At 52.6% G+C, this 17,716-nt stretch overlaps 2 protein-coding genes across 5 annotated transcripts in view; one reads left to right on the top strand and one right to left on the bottom strand.

Annotated features, from left to right (window-relative positions):
- Window positions 1-1,419: 1,419 nt before the first annotated feature.
- Mybph (myosin binding protein H) lies at window positions 1,420-8,952 on the top strand. Its single transcript, XM_041648151.1, has 11 exons — window positions 1,420-1,648; window positions 1,736-1,870; window positions 2,532-2,699; window positions 4,988-5,076; window positions 5,367-5,562; window positions 5,738-5,877; window positions 6,368-6,527; window positions 7,561-7,697; window positions 7,814-8,000; window positions 8,254-8,303; window positions 8,814-8,952. The coding sequence occupies exons 1-10, from the start codon at window positions 1,420-1,422 to the stop codon at window positions 8,268-8,270; spliced, it is 1,458 nt and encodes a 485-aa protein (XP_041504085.1). The 3' UTR covers window positions 8,271-8,303; window positions 8,814-8,952.
- A 513-nt stretch (window positions 8,953-9,465) lies between these two features.
- Adora1 (adenosine A1 receptor) overlaps window positions 9,466-17,716 on the bottom strand; it is a 34,628-nt gene continuing 26,377 nt past the window's right edge. For all 4 annotated transcript variants that reach the window (XM_041648156.1, XM_041648154.1, XM_041648157.1 and 1 more), the window contains exon 3: window positions 9,466-11,322. In XM_041648156.1, the coding sequence (XP_041504090.1) occupies window positions 10,683-11,322 (640 nt within the window). In that variant the 3' untranslated portion in view covers window positions 9,466-10,682. The remainder of the gene's footprint in view (window positions 11,323-17,716) is intronic.

Raw genomic sequence — 17,716 nt, forward strand, 5'->3', positions numbered from 1 at the left:
CTCCTGGGAGCCCAGAGGTGGATGCCCAGAGTCATCCACTAGGCACATGGTCGTTGCCACCAATGCCCTGCCTCATTTTCCAGTCTTTGCTCTGATCCACACTCCCACCCACAGTGAAAATTTTGGCTGTTCCCCCTCCTTCCCGACACAAGGTATTTATTTTCTGAATTTCAAATTATTACCAGTCCTAACATCTTCTTGAATAAATGAATCAGGGACTGGGAATTAGGCTGAACCTGCTCCATTTTCCACCCTGGGAGAGTCCAAGCCTCTGTCCCTTTTTGAAGAGTCTGAGAAATTCAAGTCTGTCTGTCTTATCCTCAAGGGTGGGGGTTCTCAGTAGGCCTGGGGATTAGTGAAAACAGGGGCTTCCCAGCTTGCCACAGAAACAGGAAGAGGCTTACTTGGTCCCTGCTATGGTTTGAACGCTCCCTCTAACACGCCTCTAATGGTCACCAATGGTGTTAAGACATGGGGCCTTTAAAGAAGTGATTAGGTCATGGGACAGTTCCCTCGTAAGTAAATTAATGTCATTATTAAGGAGTGGGTTATTTATCTCCAGAGTGGGAACTAGATAAAAGGCGTGATTTAGTCTGTTTTCCTGTCTGGCTTACCCATTCTCTGTGTTCCGGCTCAGCACAAAACTCCTCATTGGATGCGGAGCAGCATGTTCTTAGACTCCTCGGCCTCTGGGGCCGTGAGGAAAGGCCCCCTCCGTTGTTTATAGTTCACAGCGCTTATGGTTTGGTGCTGCAGTGAGACCAACCGAGAGAGCCCCTTGCCTAGGAATCACACTGGAGCACCTGCCTCTGGCCAGCCTCACCTTGGGCATCTCAGTTCTTGCCTCTCCAGAGTCCATAGGTGGGTGGGGTCTTAGCGTCACACAGTCCCCATGAGAGTCCCCAGAGACTGGGGGACCAAGGCAGAGTGAAAAGGTAAAAGCAGGAGGGCTCACAAGGAGGGCTGGTTCAAGTGTTCTTAATTCCAGGCTCCGCTCCATGGACACGCAGGCCGAAGGGGGCCCTGAGGAAACCAGACTCATGGAACTGACTTGATCTCCTTTTCCAGATGGCCAGTCTCATTACCCAAGCCCAGCGATGTCCCAGTTTACCTATCTATGCCCTCTCTGTCTGGGCACTGGCACCCTGGCTGTGAGGTCTAGCTGGGGTGATGGCGAGGTAGTATGTTCCTCAAGGGGCCCTTGTGGTTCCTCCCCCAGAGCTATTCCTGGCCTGGGAGCTCCCTGCCCCCCTGTCCCCCTGCCTGACCTGACCCCACAGCTGGGAATGGTGTGCTAGGGGTGGGGCAGACCCTGCCTATATAAGCCTGGACCTAGGTCTCTCGGGCACTCTGGAAGCTCAGACCTGCAGCTGACCCACCAAACACTCCAGCGTGACCCCCTCCCCAACCAGCTCAGAAATGACAGGAAAAAACAGCTCTGAGGCTTCTGTCTCCAGTCCAAGCGAGACAGCGCCTGAGCCTGCCCAGGTGCCTACCATGGAGTCTTCTGGAGAGGTGGTAACATCAGAGTCCACGGGGCAAGAGCAGGCTCCAGAGCCACAGAAGCCTGACTCTCAGGCACTGGACCCCGAAGCCCCTGAAGCTTCTGCCATACCCGCAACCACTAAGCCTGAACCTCCAAGTGAAGGTGACTAAAAGGTGGGGGCAGGTGGAGAAGGGAGGCAGGTATGCAGGGAGGGGCTCCTCATCTCACCCTCATTTCCCCCTCTCTCAGATGTCCCCAGTGCCCCACTGCAGCTGACCTTGGAGGATGTGAGCCAGAGCTCCCTGACTGTGAGCTGGGAGCCCCCCGAGAAGCTGGGGAAGCTGGGGCTTCAAGGCTATGTATTGGAGCTCTGTCGAGAGGGAGGTGAGCACCAGGCTTAGTCCTGCTTCTGTTCAGCTAAGCAGGGCTAGGACAGCAGGGACAAGCCCAGTCCAGGGAACTAGAAAGGAAGAAGGTGTGAGCAGTGGTCTTAACTACCTGGCTACCACCTCCTGCTCCAGAGGGACCTCTGCAGGAAGAGGTGCTCAGTGACCTCAGGAGACCTTCCGTCCTCCAGCTCCAAGGAGCCTCTGAGGAACAGAAGGGTGGGGCATAGATCTAATGAGACGGGAAGGAGGTACTACATCTCAGAGGACTTTGGGGGGATTAACCCAGGAGACAGGAAGTAGGGGGATACAGAAGAGGGGACCCTAAAATGAGAGGTATGAGGAGAGCTAGGGAAAGTAGGTCCCTGACAGCCATGTTCAGCCCGGCTTCTGCCTCTACCCCTACTTTGCTTTGTGTGACTTGGTGAACACGCCCAACCTTCTCTGGCCTTCTGCATCCCCACCTCTGGCCAGCATCCCAGAGCTCTAACACCACCTGGCTTTGATGTTACTTGATGCTACAAAAGCGGAGGGCAGGGGGGAGACTATAGCCCAAGTAAGGTCAGCTTCTGTCCGTGATCACCCTTGAGAAAAAAAGCCCCATGAGAAGGATGCTTCTGCCACGTCACTAAGACCCAGACTTTCTCCACTGCCCTCAGCCTCAGAATGGGTGCCTGTGAATCCCCGGCCCGCGATGGTGACCCAGCAGACGGTTCGAAACCTGGCCCTGGGAGACAAGTTCTTCCTGCGTGTGACTGCAGTTAGCTCCGCAGGGGCGGGCCCTGCAGCTGTACTGGACCACCCTGTCCACATCCAAGAGATCATTGGTAAAGCCCCTTCTTGCTTCTTGCTCACAGACTGGATGCAATGGGGAAACTGAGGCCAAGGTCAATGGGACCCAGACAGCCACTTCCCGCACCCTACACACACATGCTCAAGTCACATGCTAACGTGTCTTGCCTTGTGAAAGATTCAGGTTCTTCAGCAGCAAGAAGGAAGTCCAAGAAGTCACTTCCCTGAGTGGTCCAGCACCCCCTCCACCACCACTGCCACCAGGGAGCAGCTCCTTGCTGCCCAGAGATGAAGCTTGGGCTCCCAGCACTAGAAGCCACCCATTCTTACTTTTACCTAATCTTAATCCCTGACGTCATAGAAGCTGCCTTTCTACTTCCTCAAACCTGGATTCTGGAACACAGGGAAGGCCCTCCATGTCCCCTGACCCTCAGCAGGAAGAGGAATCTGTGAAAAGGGTCTGTGAAGGCTTTTTCATCCCCAAAGGGCAGTGTCGCTGTGAGGACCTCGAGGCCAGCTGCTGTCCCTGTTGCTAATATTTCTATTTGCGGGGTGCGTTAGCCTTAGTCCTCTGACTCCCCTCCCAAAGCTGCTCAAATTTCAGACTGTTAATGACGGTGAGTCATTTGGTCTGATCTCAAGTCTCTGGGGACAGTGCAGGGCCCCAGGGTGAAGAGAGACACGGGCAAACAGGTGGTCTGAGACCTTCTCCATCTTCCTTCTCATTCCTTGAGGGATGGATGGAGGCTGGAGACAGAGCCTACATTTCCAGACAAAGTATCTGGGAAGAGAGGTGTCTCAGCCATAGGAGGGCCCAAATGTAGATTCAAGGAAATACACTGCTTTAAGGTCTAAAGACATAGACGACCAGAACCCAGACTGTCATAGCTGAGTCAAACCAGGCAGATCCAAAGGACCCGGAGACGCCCACAGAGTGACCCAGTCTTTCAGAAGTCTCGAGTCCTGGTGCCCACACAGGACCGTTCACAGCCAACGAGCTGAGCAGCATCTGCTTCAGCGGCTTTCAAAAGCCAGGACATTATCTGGGTGAGATAGCACACACATCCCACCGCCAAATCGGCATCAGGATGCCTGAGCTGACTCCAGTATGGAGGTGCTAGGAAGTCCTCCTGGTTGGCAGAGTCCCAGCCCTTCCCCGGGGGCTCCAGGAAGCTCAGACTCTGAGATGCCTCTGAGACCCGGTGTTGAAGGAGCAAGCCAAACTCAGCACCCACCTCTCCACCAAAATTCCTCTGGCCGAAGAGAAGGGGATTTCCTGGAGAGAAACTTGGGGAGGAGGCGATGAACAAGCCAGGAACAGCCGGACCTCTCATGGCCTGGGCAGGGCAGGGTGGGGGCCTTCTCCAGGATCCTCAGCTGCTCAGCTGTCTCCCCTCTGGGCCACCTGGAGCTGCCAGGCATGCCTGACCTCCTGGAGAGGTCCCTGGAGCACTCCAAACCATGAGGCTCCCAAGCCAAGTGCCTGCTCAGCTAATCCGTGGAGACACAGTGTTCCTTCTTCCTGTGCCCTCCTACATGCCACTGGCCAACTGTTGCCACCTGTTTACTGCTTAGGAGGCTCAGGCTCAGTCCCCACACCGTCCCCCAGGGACAGGGATGGCAGCTGCTGCAGCTTGCCTCGGAATACCCAGGGATACCTGACTAGGCCACAGTCAGGAAAGTAGTTCCTACCAAAGTAGGAGGCTGACCCAAAACTTCGGGAAGGACTTACCATCATGCCACTAGGAGACCGAGAAGGCTGGTAGGGGAAGAAGCTGGGTACCTGCTCTAGCGCCTGTGCAAAGAGCCTGAGCCTCCCAGCAGGCCTGGAGGCAGAGGCTTGAACCAGTGAGGTTCCATGTTCTCAGAAAAGTCCTGGGTCCCTGGGGTGCACGTACCGAATCAACAGGAAGCCTGCGCACTCAGTCCCTCTAGGAGACAGATGTGGAACCCGCCTCCCTCCAGGGGGAGACAGAGAGCCAGCCAGGTCCATCTGGAGGTTGAGAATGCCTACACCTCAGGGTAAATCCCAGCCTGGCAAGGCTGAAGCGCCAAGGGAGTGCCGGAGATACCAACCAGTTCACACTGTAGAGCCCCTGACCTCTTGGGAGCCTCTCAGTTCTCAGCAACCCTTAAGGGATTTGGGTCCCTCAATCTCGGCATTGAAGGCTTTGCCCTCCCAGTGAGGCGGCTGCCCAGACTCGTGGGGACATACTAAGTGGGAGCTGTACTGTCTAGCCGGCACCCACACTTGCTTTCCCCTCCTCCTGCCTCAGAAGTCCTCACTCAACTGGGCTAAGCCCAGACATCTGTTTTCATGCAGAAGCCCCCAAGATCCGTGTTCCCCGACACCTTCGGCAGATCTACATCCGCCGGGTGGGAGAGTCTGTCAACCTGCAAATCCCCTTCCAGGTAAGCCTGCCTCGCTGGTAAGATCCTGATGCATCATGAGAGACCTGGGAATGTCAGGATTCTCACTAGAGTCTGCCTGGGACCCACAAAGATGGCTGCCTTCCCAGTTTTGCACATAACTCAACTGTGAGTGAACAGATAGCAGCCCCAGGGCAGGCCACACACTCGAAGAAAAGGTTCTGGGCAGCAACTGTGGGATCAGTAGGACAGGTTTCCCAGGCACAGCTATGGTGGGGTAGCAGTGAGGTGCTCATACCGATCTGCACTCACCCCAAGCCCATCTTTGTCAGGGGAAGCCCAAACCACAGGCCTCCTGGACCCACAATGGCCAAGCCCTGGACAGCCAGCGGGTGAACGTGCGCACGGGGGACCAGGACTCCATCCTCTTCATTCGCTCTGCTCAGCGCTCAGACTCAGGCCGCTACGAGCTCACTGTGCGTCTGGAAGGCTTGGAAGCCAAGGCCAACATTGACATCCTCGTGATTGGTAAAAGGGCAGAAGGGAAAGGGCTATCTCAAAACCCTCATCCCCCACCTTGCATCCCAGAGCAGATGGTAGGGGAAGGGAGGCTAGGGTATCGTGGCAAGTGCCAAATCGGGGGTGTGAAGACTTCGTAGCGGGCCTGCTTCGCCTCACTTCCCTTCATGATCTGGTCCTGCAGAGAAGCCTGGGCCCCCGAGTAGCATCAGGCTACTGGATGTCTGGGGTTGCAATGCCGCCCTTGAGTGGACTCCCCCCCAGGACACAGGCAACACAGAGCTCCTGGGCTACACGGTGCAGAAGGCGGACAAGAAGACAGGGGTGAGGCTGGCTGGGCCTTAGCAAGGGTGGGAAAGAAATAGTTCAGACTGAAAAGGCTCATCCCACTAAGGGGCTCTGGATGGAAGACTAGACGAACTACCGCTGACCGACTCCCTCCATGGTCCTAGGCTAGCTTCTACTGGGCCGCAATGGAACTATCTTATTATGTATATCAATCACCTAGGAATCTGCTAAACATAGACTCTGAGGCAGGCAGTTGAGGCCGGGGGCTGGCAACCCCCACATTTAAACAGTGCCCAGGTCATGAGGCTGCAAGCCTGTTAGCCACACTGTGAGTAGCGAGGCTCCTGAGCTCCTATGAGGGACCCAGGAGTCCTTATCCCACTTCCAAGCCCCTCAGGCCCAGTGTTGGATGGTTCAGCCTCCCAAAGCTGGGACATGGGATGAGCCCCTCTGAGGTGAATTCGGGTAAGCAGGAAAGACAAGAACTGGGTACAAGCTGGAGGTCACCCAGCCGTTGTCCCCGCAGCAATGGTTCACAGTGTTGGAGCGTTACCACCCCACCACCTGCACCATCTCAGACCTCATCATTGGGAACTCCTACTCCTTCCGGGTCTTCTCGGAAAACCTGTGTGGCCTCAGCGATGCGGCCACCACCACCAAGGAGCTGGCTCACATCCAGAAGGCAGGTAAGCGGTTCTGAACCTGGGCAGGAAACCTAAGCAGGACTGGTATTCCAACATCTGTCGCTACGGCTTCTTCTGTGTCCCTACACCCCTCTAGGCTTCTCCTCAGTCCCTGCTCCTTGGAACATTTGCTGCCCTTCCCCCCACTCAATAGTTCTCTGTGATATGAATGTATGTGTGATTTTGTACATACACTGGCGTGGAGTGACCATAAATAATGGGGGGAGGGCGGACAGATTTTAGCAAACACCAAAGCAAAGCCATGCAAATGAGCGGCCCCTCAGGAGGCTGTGTGCTTGTTATAAGATGCCTGTGGCTGCTAACATCACAGAAGTCACCGGGTCTCCTGCCCAGTGTCCCAGGGGCACACTCTGAAAGGTGACATGTACATGATAGGCAGACTGGCAACCTGTAAGGACACACACCTCCCCACCCAAGACTGCTGTGGTATTTACTGTCCCCATCAGGTATCTGATCAGTGCGGGCAATCGGAAACTTCGGGACCCCACCTTGACCCCTGCCTGTCCCAGATCCTCCCCACAACATACACATCAGTGACCCTAGAAGCCACACTTTTAATTATTGTTCATTTTAATTCCATTTATTTGTGTGTACGTGTGTGTTCTCCTCCTACCTTCCGGGCTCCAGGATTGAACACAGGGTGGCAAGGTTGGTGGCAAGCATCCTTACCCCCTGAGCCATCTCAGTCACCCTGGAAGAGACACTTCTGAACAGCAGCCCAAGCAGCACAACCATAAGTTTTGTGTTGAAAAGAAAGGAAAACCACCCGGCCTCAAAGACAGACAGAAATGGAATGTGATGTCAGGTTTCTGCCTCACTGCCCTGTGGCTCAGTTTCCCCACCCACTCCTCTCTGTACACCTCTGACCTGCCTCAGCTCCACTCAGCTAGGCTTTCTCTGGTGTCTGACAGTTTCCATGTGTTGATCAGGTTGAGCTTCTCAAAGCTTAGGGGTTGAGGCCAGTCTTCTGAAGCCCCCTTAATGCCTATAACCTCAAATTCTCGCCTGAACTTAGATATCACTGCCAAACCTAAGGGGTTTATTGAGCGAGACTTCTCAGAAGCCCCGTCTTTCACCCAGCCCCTGGCTGACCACACCTCCACTCCCGGCTACAGCACACAACTCTTCTGCAGCGTCCGAGCTTCACCCAAGGTGAGGGGCCCTGGGCTGGTGGGGCGGGCAAGGGCAGCAGGGTTGAAACTGTCTTCTGAGAGTCGGTTGCAACCCACATTCTCACTTCATTGTCCTTCATCTGACCTTGCTTTCAGCCCAAGATCATCTGGATGAAAAACAAGATGGATATCCAGGGTGACCCAAAGTACCGCGCAGTTTCTGAGCAAGGGGTCTGCACCCTGGAGATTAGGAAGCCCAGCCCTTTTGACTCTGGGGTCTACACATGCAAGGCCATCAACGTGCTAGGGGAGGCCTCTGTGGACTGCCGATTAGAGGTCAAAGGTGAGAGTCTGAAGGTTCCCTTAGTTCCTGGCCATGGGGGACAGGTAGACTCCTCTTTGGAGAGGGACTAGATGCAACTCAAGAGTGAAAACTGGAGCAGGTGGCAGGAGTAGGAGAGCATTAAGCACAGGTTGTGTGACTTTCCAGGTGGGAAGATGTTCTAGTTGGGGATCGGGGCACTGGGGATCGAACCTCAAACCTCCCAGTTCCCTCCTGTCTTCCCCCAAGGGCTAACCTGTAGGATCTCTTTCAGCCTCTGCCACACACTGAAGAGCAACATGGCAGACTGGGAAAAGGAGACAGGTGAGCGGATGGACCCACTCCTTCAGCTAACTCCAGTGAGCACACGGTCGAAGAGGACACTGGGAAGGGAGAACCCAATTCCCAGGCCCAAAGCATCACTGAGGAAGAGCTAGGCAGGAAGGGAAGGCAGTAGACAGATCTGGGTACAATTTTGCAGCTAAAGTCAACTAGCACGCATGTTCAATTTGGTAAAGACAGGGTAGGGCTGGGCCATGCTGGTGAGGTCTGGAAGGGAAAAAGGTACAGTATGGGTGGTCACAGGACAGGATCTAGCCTTGACTTTGAGTGACTATAAACATAGATATCTTCTTTGCAACTTTTTCCTCATCAGAAAAGTAGGGACCCAGCCCTTGTCCTTCCTTCTTTATTTAGCGGCTCCAAGGTTCTGGAAGAACTAGGAAGTTCTAGGGCTACACTAGGCAGAGTTCAGCCTTGAGAACTGAGCCTAAGGAAGAACAGAGAAGAGTGGAGGTGACTCTCCACCTGACCCCCCTACTTCTCTTCTGGCAGCTTGGTCACATACCAGGGCTCAGAAGGACATTGTCTGCCAGATCCTGCAGGCCTGAGGATCGGGCCCTCAGGACCAAAATGTCTCTCCATGGATACCCAAGACCAAGGCACCATAGGAACATGGAGAGGCCTGTGGTACCTGCAGGCCTCCCTCCCCCAGAAGCTGGCGTCCAGCCAGACCCAGGAGTGGGCTTGGCAGGCCTCAGGTCAGGCCTCCTGGGTACGAGAGTGCCCCAGAGGTGCAGTGACTGCTGCCCCCTTGAGAGTTGTATGCTGGGTGAGAAGCAGTCAAATAAACATGTGTGGTGTTACAGCATGGGGCTTCTGTGGCAGTGAGTGTCGTGGGAAGATACTATGTTGCTATGCAGGGAGACACTGTCACCACAAGGAAAGTACCAACAGGAAGGGTCTCCCAATAGCACAGGACAGTTTTCAGACATGTGAACGTTCCGGATCTTGCTTCCTGATTCACAATGTGCTACCCTAAATGTGTAACTATAGCAACAGAAACACCATCTTGGAACCTTCCTTGTTCCATCTGCTCCCACACCCCTCTCCCAGCTTTCCCACCATTGCCACCATTGCTTTCTCTGCTAAGGTGATCTAATTGTCCTCTGACAGCGCTGGGGTGGTACCGGTAACACACTCTCCACAAGGGTTCACAGTCTTTTATTAGACACAGGGACCTCCTTGGGCGCCAGGGACACCCTACCTGGCACTGAGGGAAGAGCCTGGAGTCAATACTCACACTCAGAACCTGTCACCCTCCCTGCTGCTGTCCACACAAGGAAGTCAGGTTCAGTAGGGTATGGATTGGTCCTGAGACCCACAAAGGCCTGCACTATACTCGTAACACACATTCTGAAACCCCTAAATACTGAACTTAACCCCCCAGGAGCATTTTGGATATTTGAATGCCAGCAAGGCAATCCTTCACACTCTCAAGAGAGTGGTCTCTGGTCTGGTCTGGCCTGCCATACCCCACACCAGGAGTGCCCATGTCACCTGGGAGCCTCTTGGAGGCTTCCCTCATCTTCCTCCCCACTCAGGCAGAGTGTTCCCAAGAGTTGTCCTTTCTGGGGCTTTCTTCTCCTAGAGCCCAGAAGCAGAGACAGTGTCATCCAGGAGAGTCCAGGCCTGCCTCTGAGAGTTGGTGACGCTTGGTGGCCCAGAAGACAGAAAGTTACATTGGGAACACCCCGAAGTTCAGGGCAAAAGTGCTCAGTGCTGCCCTCTGCTGGCTACTTGAGGCCAGCACCTACTGGACCGTGCTTATGTCCCAGTGCTTAGAGGCCCACTGGAATTCCAGGACTGTGAATAAACAAAATCCGAGAGTGGATCCCTAGTCCCATTCTTTCTGCCTCGTCTATATATAACCTCAGGCTTGTCGGGGTAAGGACTGCGGGCATTGCAGGACCTGTATGACCAGAAACACAAAATCCTTGGAGGTGGGTCTAAGGTCTCCTTTCCTGAACTTTGCTGTTTTTTCCTACAGAGTAGGAGAGAAAGCAAAGCCAGGACATATCCAATCTCTGAGGGAGTCTTATCCTCACCTTGAAGTTGGTCTTAATAGCAGGCCCCCTGTTTGACTGTAGGAGCCCTAGATCTCTGAATGCCTTGTAGAACAGCCAGGTTTGGGCACTCAGCACCTCAGGGCACCCAGTTCCCTGCCATAGCCTGACCCACCTCCAAGCCTCCTCCAGCTCCCCAAGGTACAGGGCAGCTGGATCCTCTGGGAGGGGCCCTGCTCTGTGGCATCTCTTCAGCGCCTCCCTGGTGCCTACAGCTCACACCCCAGCTGGGGCAGCTAAGGAGGAGCAATGGGACAGTTGGGACACTGGTTGTGGGCTGGAGGGAGTAAGGTGGAGGCTAGTCATCAGCCTTCTCTTCTGGGAGGTCATCGTCAATGGGGGGCTTGGGCTGGCATCGGAAATGATCATTCCAAATCTTCAGAAAGGTGACCCGAAACTTGTGGATGCGGAAGGCGTAGACGATGGGGTTCATGGCCGAGTTGCCGTGTGTGAGGAAGATGGCAATGTAGATGAGGATGCTGGGCTTCTGGCAGGTGGGGCAGAAGAGGGTGATACAGTTCAGGATGTGCAGTGGCAGCCAGCTGAGGGCAAAGAGGAAGAGGATGAGCGCCAATGACTTGGCGATCTTCAGCTCCTTCCCATAGTACTTCTGTGGGTCACCAGAGGAGGCGGATACTTTCTTGTTGAGTTGCTTACGGATCAGGTAGAAGACCTCCAGGTAGATGAGGACCATGAGGAGCAGCGGCGGCAGCACCCAGACAAAGAAGTTGAAGTAGACCATGTACTCCATGCTGATAACCTTCTCGAACTCACACTTGATCACGGGCTCCCCCACACTCCCGTTAGCTACCCAGGCTTGCTCCACCTCACTCAGATTGTTCCAGCCGAACATGGGTGTCAGGCCTACCACAAGGGAGAGAATCCAGCAGCCTGCTATGGCCACTGCCGCCCGCCGCTGGGTCACCACTGTCTTGTACCTGGAGGGAAGGAGAACAGGGTATGAGAAGTAGCCCCTGACTCTGTGTGGACCCCTTCCCTGAGGCTCACCTGCCGTTAGGGGCTCTAAGAGGAGGCTTCTCCACATTGAAGATCTAGTGTGTGTGTGCGCACACGCGTGTATGTCTTTAGCTCAGGGGCCTAACAGCTAGAATCCAAGGTTAGCCCAGAGTTTGTAAACTCCAGCCTCATTTCTCTTCCAGCAGAGGAAAGAAATTCTGAGGAGTCATAAAAATAATAATAGAAGCTGGGCAGTGGTAGTGCACATCTTTAATCCCGTTCTGGGGAGCCAGAGGCAGATGAATCTCTGAGTTCGAGGCCAGCCTGGTCTACAGAGTGAGTTCCAGGTCAAATAAGACTAAACAGATAAGCCCTGTATTGAAAAAGGAAGGAAGGAAGGAAGGAAGGAAGGAAAGAAATAACAAAGGACCCTTTTTAAGAGTTACAAGCAAGTGGCCTAAGTACAGCTCACTTGTACACACCTTGACCTCACTGGTTTCTCACCGTTGGACTATAGCAGTCCTAGGGGTGACAGTACAGGTACAGCCCACTAGACCGAGGTTGAAAATGGTTGAGAAGCCTTCCCAAGGCCACACAGAAGCTACCAGCACCATCCTATGCTACCTAACAAGTCTCCGTTCTCCCAAAGAGCCAGGTGTTGAACACACCAAGGGGATCCCAACAGTCCTTTCCACCCCAAGCCACTCCTTTTGGTTCTGTTCTGCTTGGCTGTAAGCATCTCCTGCCTACTTGGCTTCCCATTCCCCTTTTTCATTTTACAGGTTGGTCTCAAGGATAAGCTCAGCACTGCTCAACTAATTGGGACGGATTCTCGGGGAAGAAAGCGGTGTTTGCTGAGCATCTGCTAGCACTTCCTGCTTCCTCTCATTCGCTCAGTGGAACTTGCTTGGCTGCAGTTCTCAACAGGCAATCATCATCTCTGTGCTGGGGACACGATAAAAATTTCTGCCGCTCCATAGCTCTTATTTGTTTATCTTTATTAAAAAACATGATTTATTTATTTTTATTTGACATGCACTGGTGTTTTGCCTGCATGTATATCTATGTGAACTGGAGTTACAGACAGTTCTGGGCTGCCGTGTGCGTGCTGGGGATGGAATCCCGGTCCTCTGGAAGAACAACTAGTGCTCTTAACTGCTGAGCCGTCTCTACAGGCCCTGTTTATCAGTTTTTATTTTTAAAGATTTATTTTATTTTATGTGTTTAAGTGTTCTGTCTACATGTATGTGCACTGTGTCTCTGTACCCAGTAACTGAGGGGGTGAGAAGGGGACATCTGAACCCCTAGAAATAGAGTTACAATTGGCTGTGAGCTAAAATGTTGGTGCTGGGAACCGAGTCTAGGTTCTCTGCAAGAACAACCAGCGCTCTTATCAGCCAATCCATCTCTCCAGCCCCAGGCATGTATTTTTAAATTTTTTATTATAGAGTGTGTGTGTGTGTGTGTGTGTGTGTGTGTGTGTGTGTGTGTGAGCGCGCACGAGCGCGCACCCCAATGCTCCCGTGAAAGTTAGAGGAAAAACTTGGGGGAACCGGTTCTCTCTCTCCTTTGAATTTGTGGGTCTTGGAGAGTGTTGTCAGGCATGAGAGCAAGTGTCTTTCTTTACCCACTGAGCCATCTCACTGGCCCTGTGTAGCTCATATTTTGGATCAAGTGACGATAGCACAAAAGCCAGGAGATAAGGGCTCTCCATCGCGATGTGCCCTTCAAGGCTGAGCGTTGCCACACGGTAGAGTTTCAACCTTTCCCAGGTCTGCAGACACATCTGGAATGACTCACAGGAGACGAAGCTGCCTATCAGCCAGAGGTGACAGCCTCTCTTGCCGCTGGGGGGCTTCCCACGTCTCTTAAGATGACACTACTCAGAGGCCAGCCATAGTGTCCTCCACCTACACTCTAGTGTTGGAGAGAATGCCAAAGGCTGGGGCCTGCACAACTCCATGCCAAGAGCTGGCAGAGTGGCTGCAGCTTGCCCAATTGTTATTTTCCAGTGCAGTTCCTGAGAGGGCTGGGGTGGCCTCCTGAGCACTGGGCTGTAAAGGAAGGGCTCCAACTGTTTTCTTCTGCCCTGTGCCGGAAGAATCCTCTGCTCTCTCTTTCTTAGACACAGATCTTCTGGGCCCATAAGGACCCACTGACACCCACCTGCTCCTGCAGACCATGGAGATGAGGAGGTAACAGAGAGAAAGCAGACCCCTCTGAAAGGCCAGCACTAGCGGGGGCTTTGGAACCTCACATCTAATTCCTTCATTCCGACTCCAGCGCCTCTAAAGTCCTGGCTGCCCCCTACTCTACGAGAGCAGAATTCTTGTGCTCCCAAACTGTCGAGCAGCCCTAATGCTGGCTCACTCCCTGGTGCCTCACTCTGGCACTGCAGCAGAAGCCATGTTCTCCTCCCTCACATCCGCAGCCGAGCAGCCAGGCTGCTGGATCCTTTGTAGGCAGAAGACCTGAATGTGGGCACCGAGTCTGCAGGTTGCTAACTCAATTCCTCCTTCGGAGGGTAAGGATGATATAAAAATGAGATAATGCTCAAATACTCTGCAAATACCCTCTTAATACTCCCTAGCCTGAGCTCTCACCCCACCAAGCTCCTAGACAAACACACCTGCAACATCCCAGTGCCTCTAGGAGCTTAGCAAACATAGCCCGGGTGCTATTCAAACAGGTCTGGCTCATGGGCATCTCCAAGCCTCCCCATCATGGCCTTCCAGACACAGGGAAGCAAGTTCCGGGCAAGAATTTACAGGGAAAGAACAGAAAGGCAGATCACCTTATGGGGTACTGCTTTGACCTTCATTTGGAGGGAGGTGGGTAGACTAAAATGAGCCTCCTCCAGAACAAAAGGGGTGTGGGAAGGGTGGGTCAAGGCTTCTGTTCCTATCACTGTGCATTAAATCTTTCCTTTATATCTTTTTTATATGAATCCATTTCACAGCCAGGCCTCAGGGGAACTTCAGAACCACACTGTGTGGGTGTGCAGCACGTAACAGAATGGCAGTTATATAGATTCAAATGTCTACTTGCCCAGATCTCCTACTTAAGCCCAAACCTCCTTCAGGACCCAGACTACCTGGGTCATTTAGATGCAGATAGTGGCAGATTCCAAATATCCTTTGCTTTAGCATGGATAAAACTGGACCTGTTCAGGAAGGGCACCACCTAAAGATGGAGATGAACCAGGTGATCCCAAGTGCTGAGAATGGGGTCTATCCCAAGCCCACACTTGAACCCTGATGACAGAAGAGATAGAAACCATCCAAGATGAAAGAGAGGGGCACCGAGAAAGGGGCCTTCTCCCCCTCCCCTTCCTAACTGCCCGAGGATCCCGGGGGGTTAAAGCTTTCCTGGGGCTCCTCCAGCACCAGGTCCCAGCCGACCCTGCAGGACGGGGTATCAGTTCTCATCTGTTTTTCTTGCTATTTTTTCCTCGGTGGGAAAAACTAGACCCAAGACCTTGGCTGAGGTGGGGCAGCTCTCTGGGGCCAGGGGAGACACCGATCTCTCCCTATGCCTGAAAATAGGAAGCTGATGCATGGGGTGGGGCCGTGGAAAATGTCTCTCATTCTTGAGGAAGTCTGTCTTAAATTCAGACCTAAGTCCTCACCACCTCCAGGGGCAGGTGGGAGTTCTCAGTCCCAGGCAGAATGTAAAAACAGCAGGACAACTTAAAGAGTTAATGGAGGAGACAGGCCCTTGCCTACGATCCCAGTACTTGGGACCAGAAGCCAAAGCAGAAAGATGAGAAGTTCAAGGTCATGCTCAGCTACATAGTAAGCATGAGGGAAACAATCTACATGAGACCCCGTCTCAAAAAAAAAAAAAATGTTTTTAAACAAGATTTAGCAGAAGGCTTTGAGGTTGGCGTGGTAACTCACACCTATCCATCTGACCCTTGGAAATAGAGGCAGAAGGATCATGAGTTCGTGGCTAGCCTAGGCTATGTAATGAGATCCTGCTTCACTACCCCTCCCAAATGCAACTCAAGGAACCAGAGAAACAAGGGTAAGCCTACCACCTCAAGAGTCTCTCTCACTATGCAGAGATTCTCATTACTCTTAAACACTTCCTCAAGTATTTTGTCTTGATGCACACGCACATGTGTGCGCGTATGTCTGTGTATGTGTGTGCGCATGCGTGTGTGTCCGTGCATGCACGAGTACAAGCACATGTATACCATGGTTCTCTTCTTCCACCATGCAGGTTCTGGGAATCGAACTCAGATCATTGGGCTTAGCATCAAGAGCCATCTCACGGGTACTCAGCACAGTATCTTTAAAAGTCACTAACAGTATAGCGTGTTAGTGGGCATCTCCTTGTCAATGACAATATCATGAAAATGCTGGAACCCTGGAGTAATGGAGTGGTAACAACCCTGAGATGAAGGGAGGACTCGGGAAAGAAGTAGAAGGCTGCTGTTGACCTCTCAGTGTAAGCTAGAGAGGTTTACACATCTGTGTCCAAATACAGGAAGCCGTGCTCCTTCCCTGGACAGTCATCAGGGCTGCCACAGGAGTGGAAGCTGAGAGAGGGGTGCCCAGAAAAAAAACAGGTAGCCAGAGGATAACAATAGCTCCATTGCTGCCTAGAGCTAACATCCACTGCTGTCTTCTCTGTGCAGAACATGGGCTTTGCTGACAGTATTCCACCACTCTCTATTATTATCCCCATTTCATGACTGTAGTCACTGAGACTGACCAAGACTAGGACACACGTCCAAGGCCTCTCAGCCTGGGAGAAGCGGAGAATTTCTAAGTCTGAGATGTGTCTATATCTAAAGCCTGTGCTTTGTCAAAGGGACACTTTGGGAGACAGAAGCTGAGGAAGTTTGTAGCACAGAACCCAGGAGCCCAGAAAGGAGACCTAAGAGCTGGGACTGGGCAGGCAGAGTCCCTGACTGAGACAAGACCTGAGCTGAAAGCTAAGCGACCACCAGCAAGCTAGCCAGGCAGAAATCTGGGCTGTACCTCCCAGACAAAAGGCACTGTGAAAAACTGAAGAGGCCAGGACAACTGAAGGAACAGAGAAAATTCTGCACGGATGAGCCACGGGAGAGGAGGAGCTGACTAGTTCAGCAGAGATCTGGCCAGTGACTGTCACCTAAGGCCACAGAAAAGGTTCTCAGGGTTATTCTAAGTGCAGTGACGCTGTTCTACAAAGGAGTGACCACCCATTTCTGGTTTGGGGAGCTAATGCACAGTGCTGAGTGAAAGTGTGTAGTGGCGGGGACCACGGGAACTGACACAGGTAGTTCAGCCACACAGGCAGGTGACAAGTCTGGATGTATCTGCAGACACAGCGGAACTGGGACAAAGGGTATGGCTTTGGAATGTCTTTAGGAAGAGGGAAGACAAGACTAAGTGTAAAAGTCTGGGTGGAGGAAGAATCAAGATGACTCTGAATTTTATCCTGATAAAAATGAGCAGCAGGGCCACCATGCCTCAAGCATCCCTACCCTCTCTTACCTTGCACTGGACCTCACACTGCTCACCTGAGAACTGAACCCCACTGCAGGCAACAATCATTGTTTGCGCATCTAAAGCACCCCATCACTCCAGGGCTTTTGTACTCCCTGCTCATCTGGGAGGTCTGGGAGGTTCTCTCTCACCCTATTTAGATCTCAGTTTTGATGTCAGCTCCTCAGATAGTATTCTAGACTCATCCTGAAAACAGAAACAGTCCCCATCACCTTGGAAGCTCTTACTATATTTAATTTTCTGGACAGAGAAAATTTTGCTCTATCTTAGCACTGGTAGTATATGTGTTCCTCTCTAGTACTATGAAAGAGTCCTTTAGGATAGCGCCTTCCCTAGCAAGCTCACACCACACCCCCAGCACCTAGACCAGCTCTCAGTAACCATGCAATAAAACATGTTCACACTGCACCCCAGCAACTAGAACAGCACTCAGTAACCATGCAATGAGACATTGTTCACACTGCACTCCCAGTATCTAGAACAGCGCTCAATAACCATGCAATGAGACATGTTCACACTGCACCCCCAGCACCTAGAACAGCACTCAGTAACCATGCAATGAGACATGTTCACACTGCACCCCCAGTATTTAGAACAGCGCTCAGTAACCATGCACTGAATGAACAAATAAGTCCATGGGGAAATGATCTGGTGAATCCACGCATCATTTAATTCAGAATGACTGACTGAGAAGCCACCTTGTGACACAACCTAGGGAGCCAGAAATGAGGACACAATGTCAGGTGCTCGGCTAGAAAAGCAATGGGAAGCCAGGTGTAACAGTACACACCTTTAATTCCAGAACTCAGGAGGCAGAGGCAGGCTCTGTGAGTTTGAGGCCCGCCTGGTCTACATAGCGAGTTCCATAGTAGCAAGA

The sequence above is a fragment of the Microtus oregoni genome, unplaced genomic scaffold, assembly GCF_018167655.1.
Source record: "Microtus oregoni isolate MIOR12 unplaced genomic scaffold, Mior012 000003F_ref0000135, whole genome shotgun sequence".
Taxonomy (NCBI): domain Eukaryota; kingdom Metazoa; phylum Chordata; class Mammalia; order Rodentia; family Cricetidae; genus Microtus; species Microtus oregoni.

Excerpts from the sequence above, each read along its gene's own strand:
- Mybph (XM_041648151.1), top strand. The coding sequence starts at position 1,420 with ATGACAGGAAAAAACAGCTCTGAGGCTTCTGTCTCCAGTCCAAGCGAG. Across the intron at positions 1,649-1,735 it reads GCCTGAACCTCCAAGTGAAG|ATGTCCCCAGTGCCCCACTG; the intron begins GTGACTAAAAGG and ends CCCCTCTCTCAG. Across the intron at positions 6,528-7,560 it reads GGCTCACATCCAGAAGGCAG|ATATCACTGCCAAACCTAAG; the intron begins GTAAGCGGTTCT and ends GCCTGAACTTAG.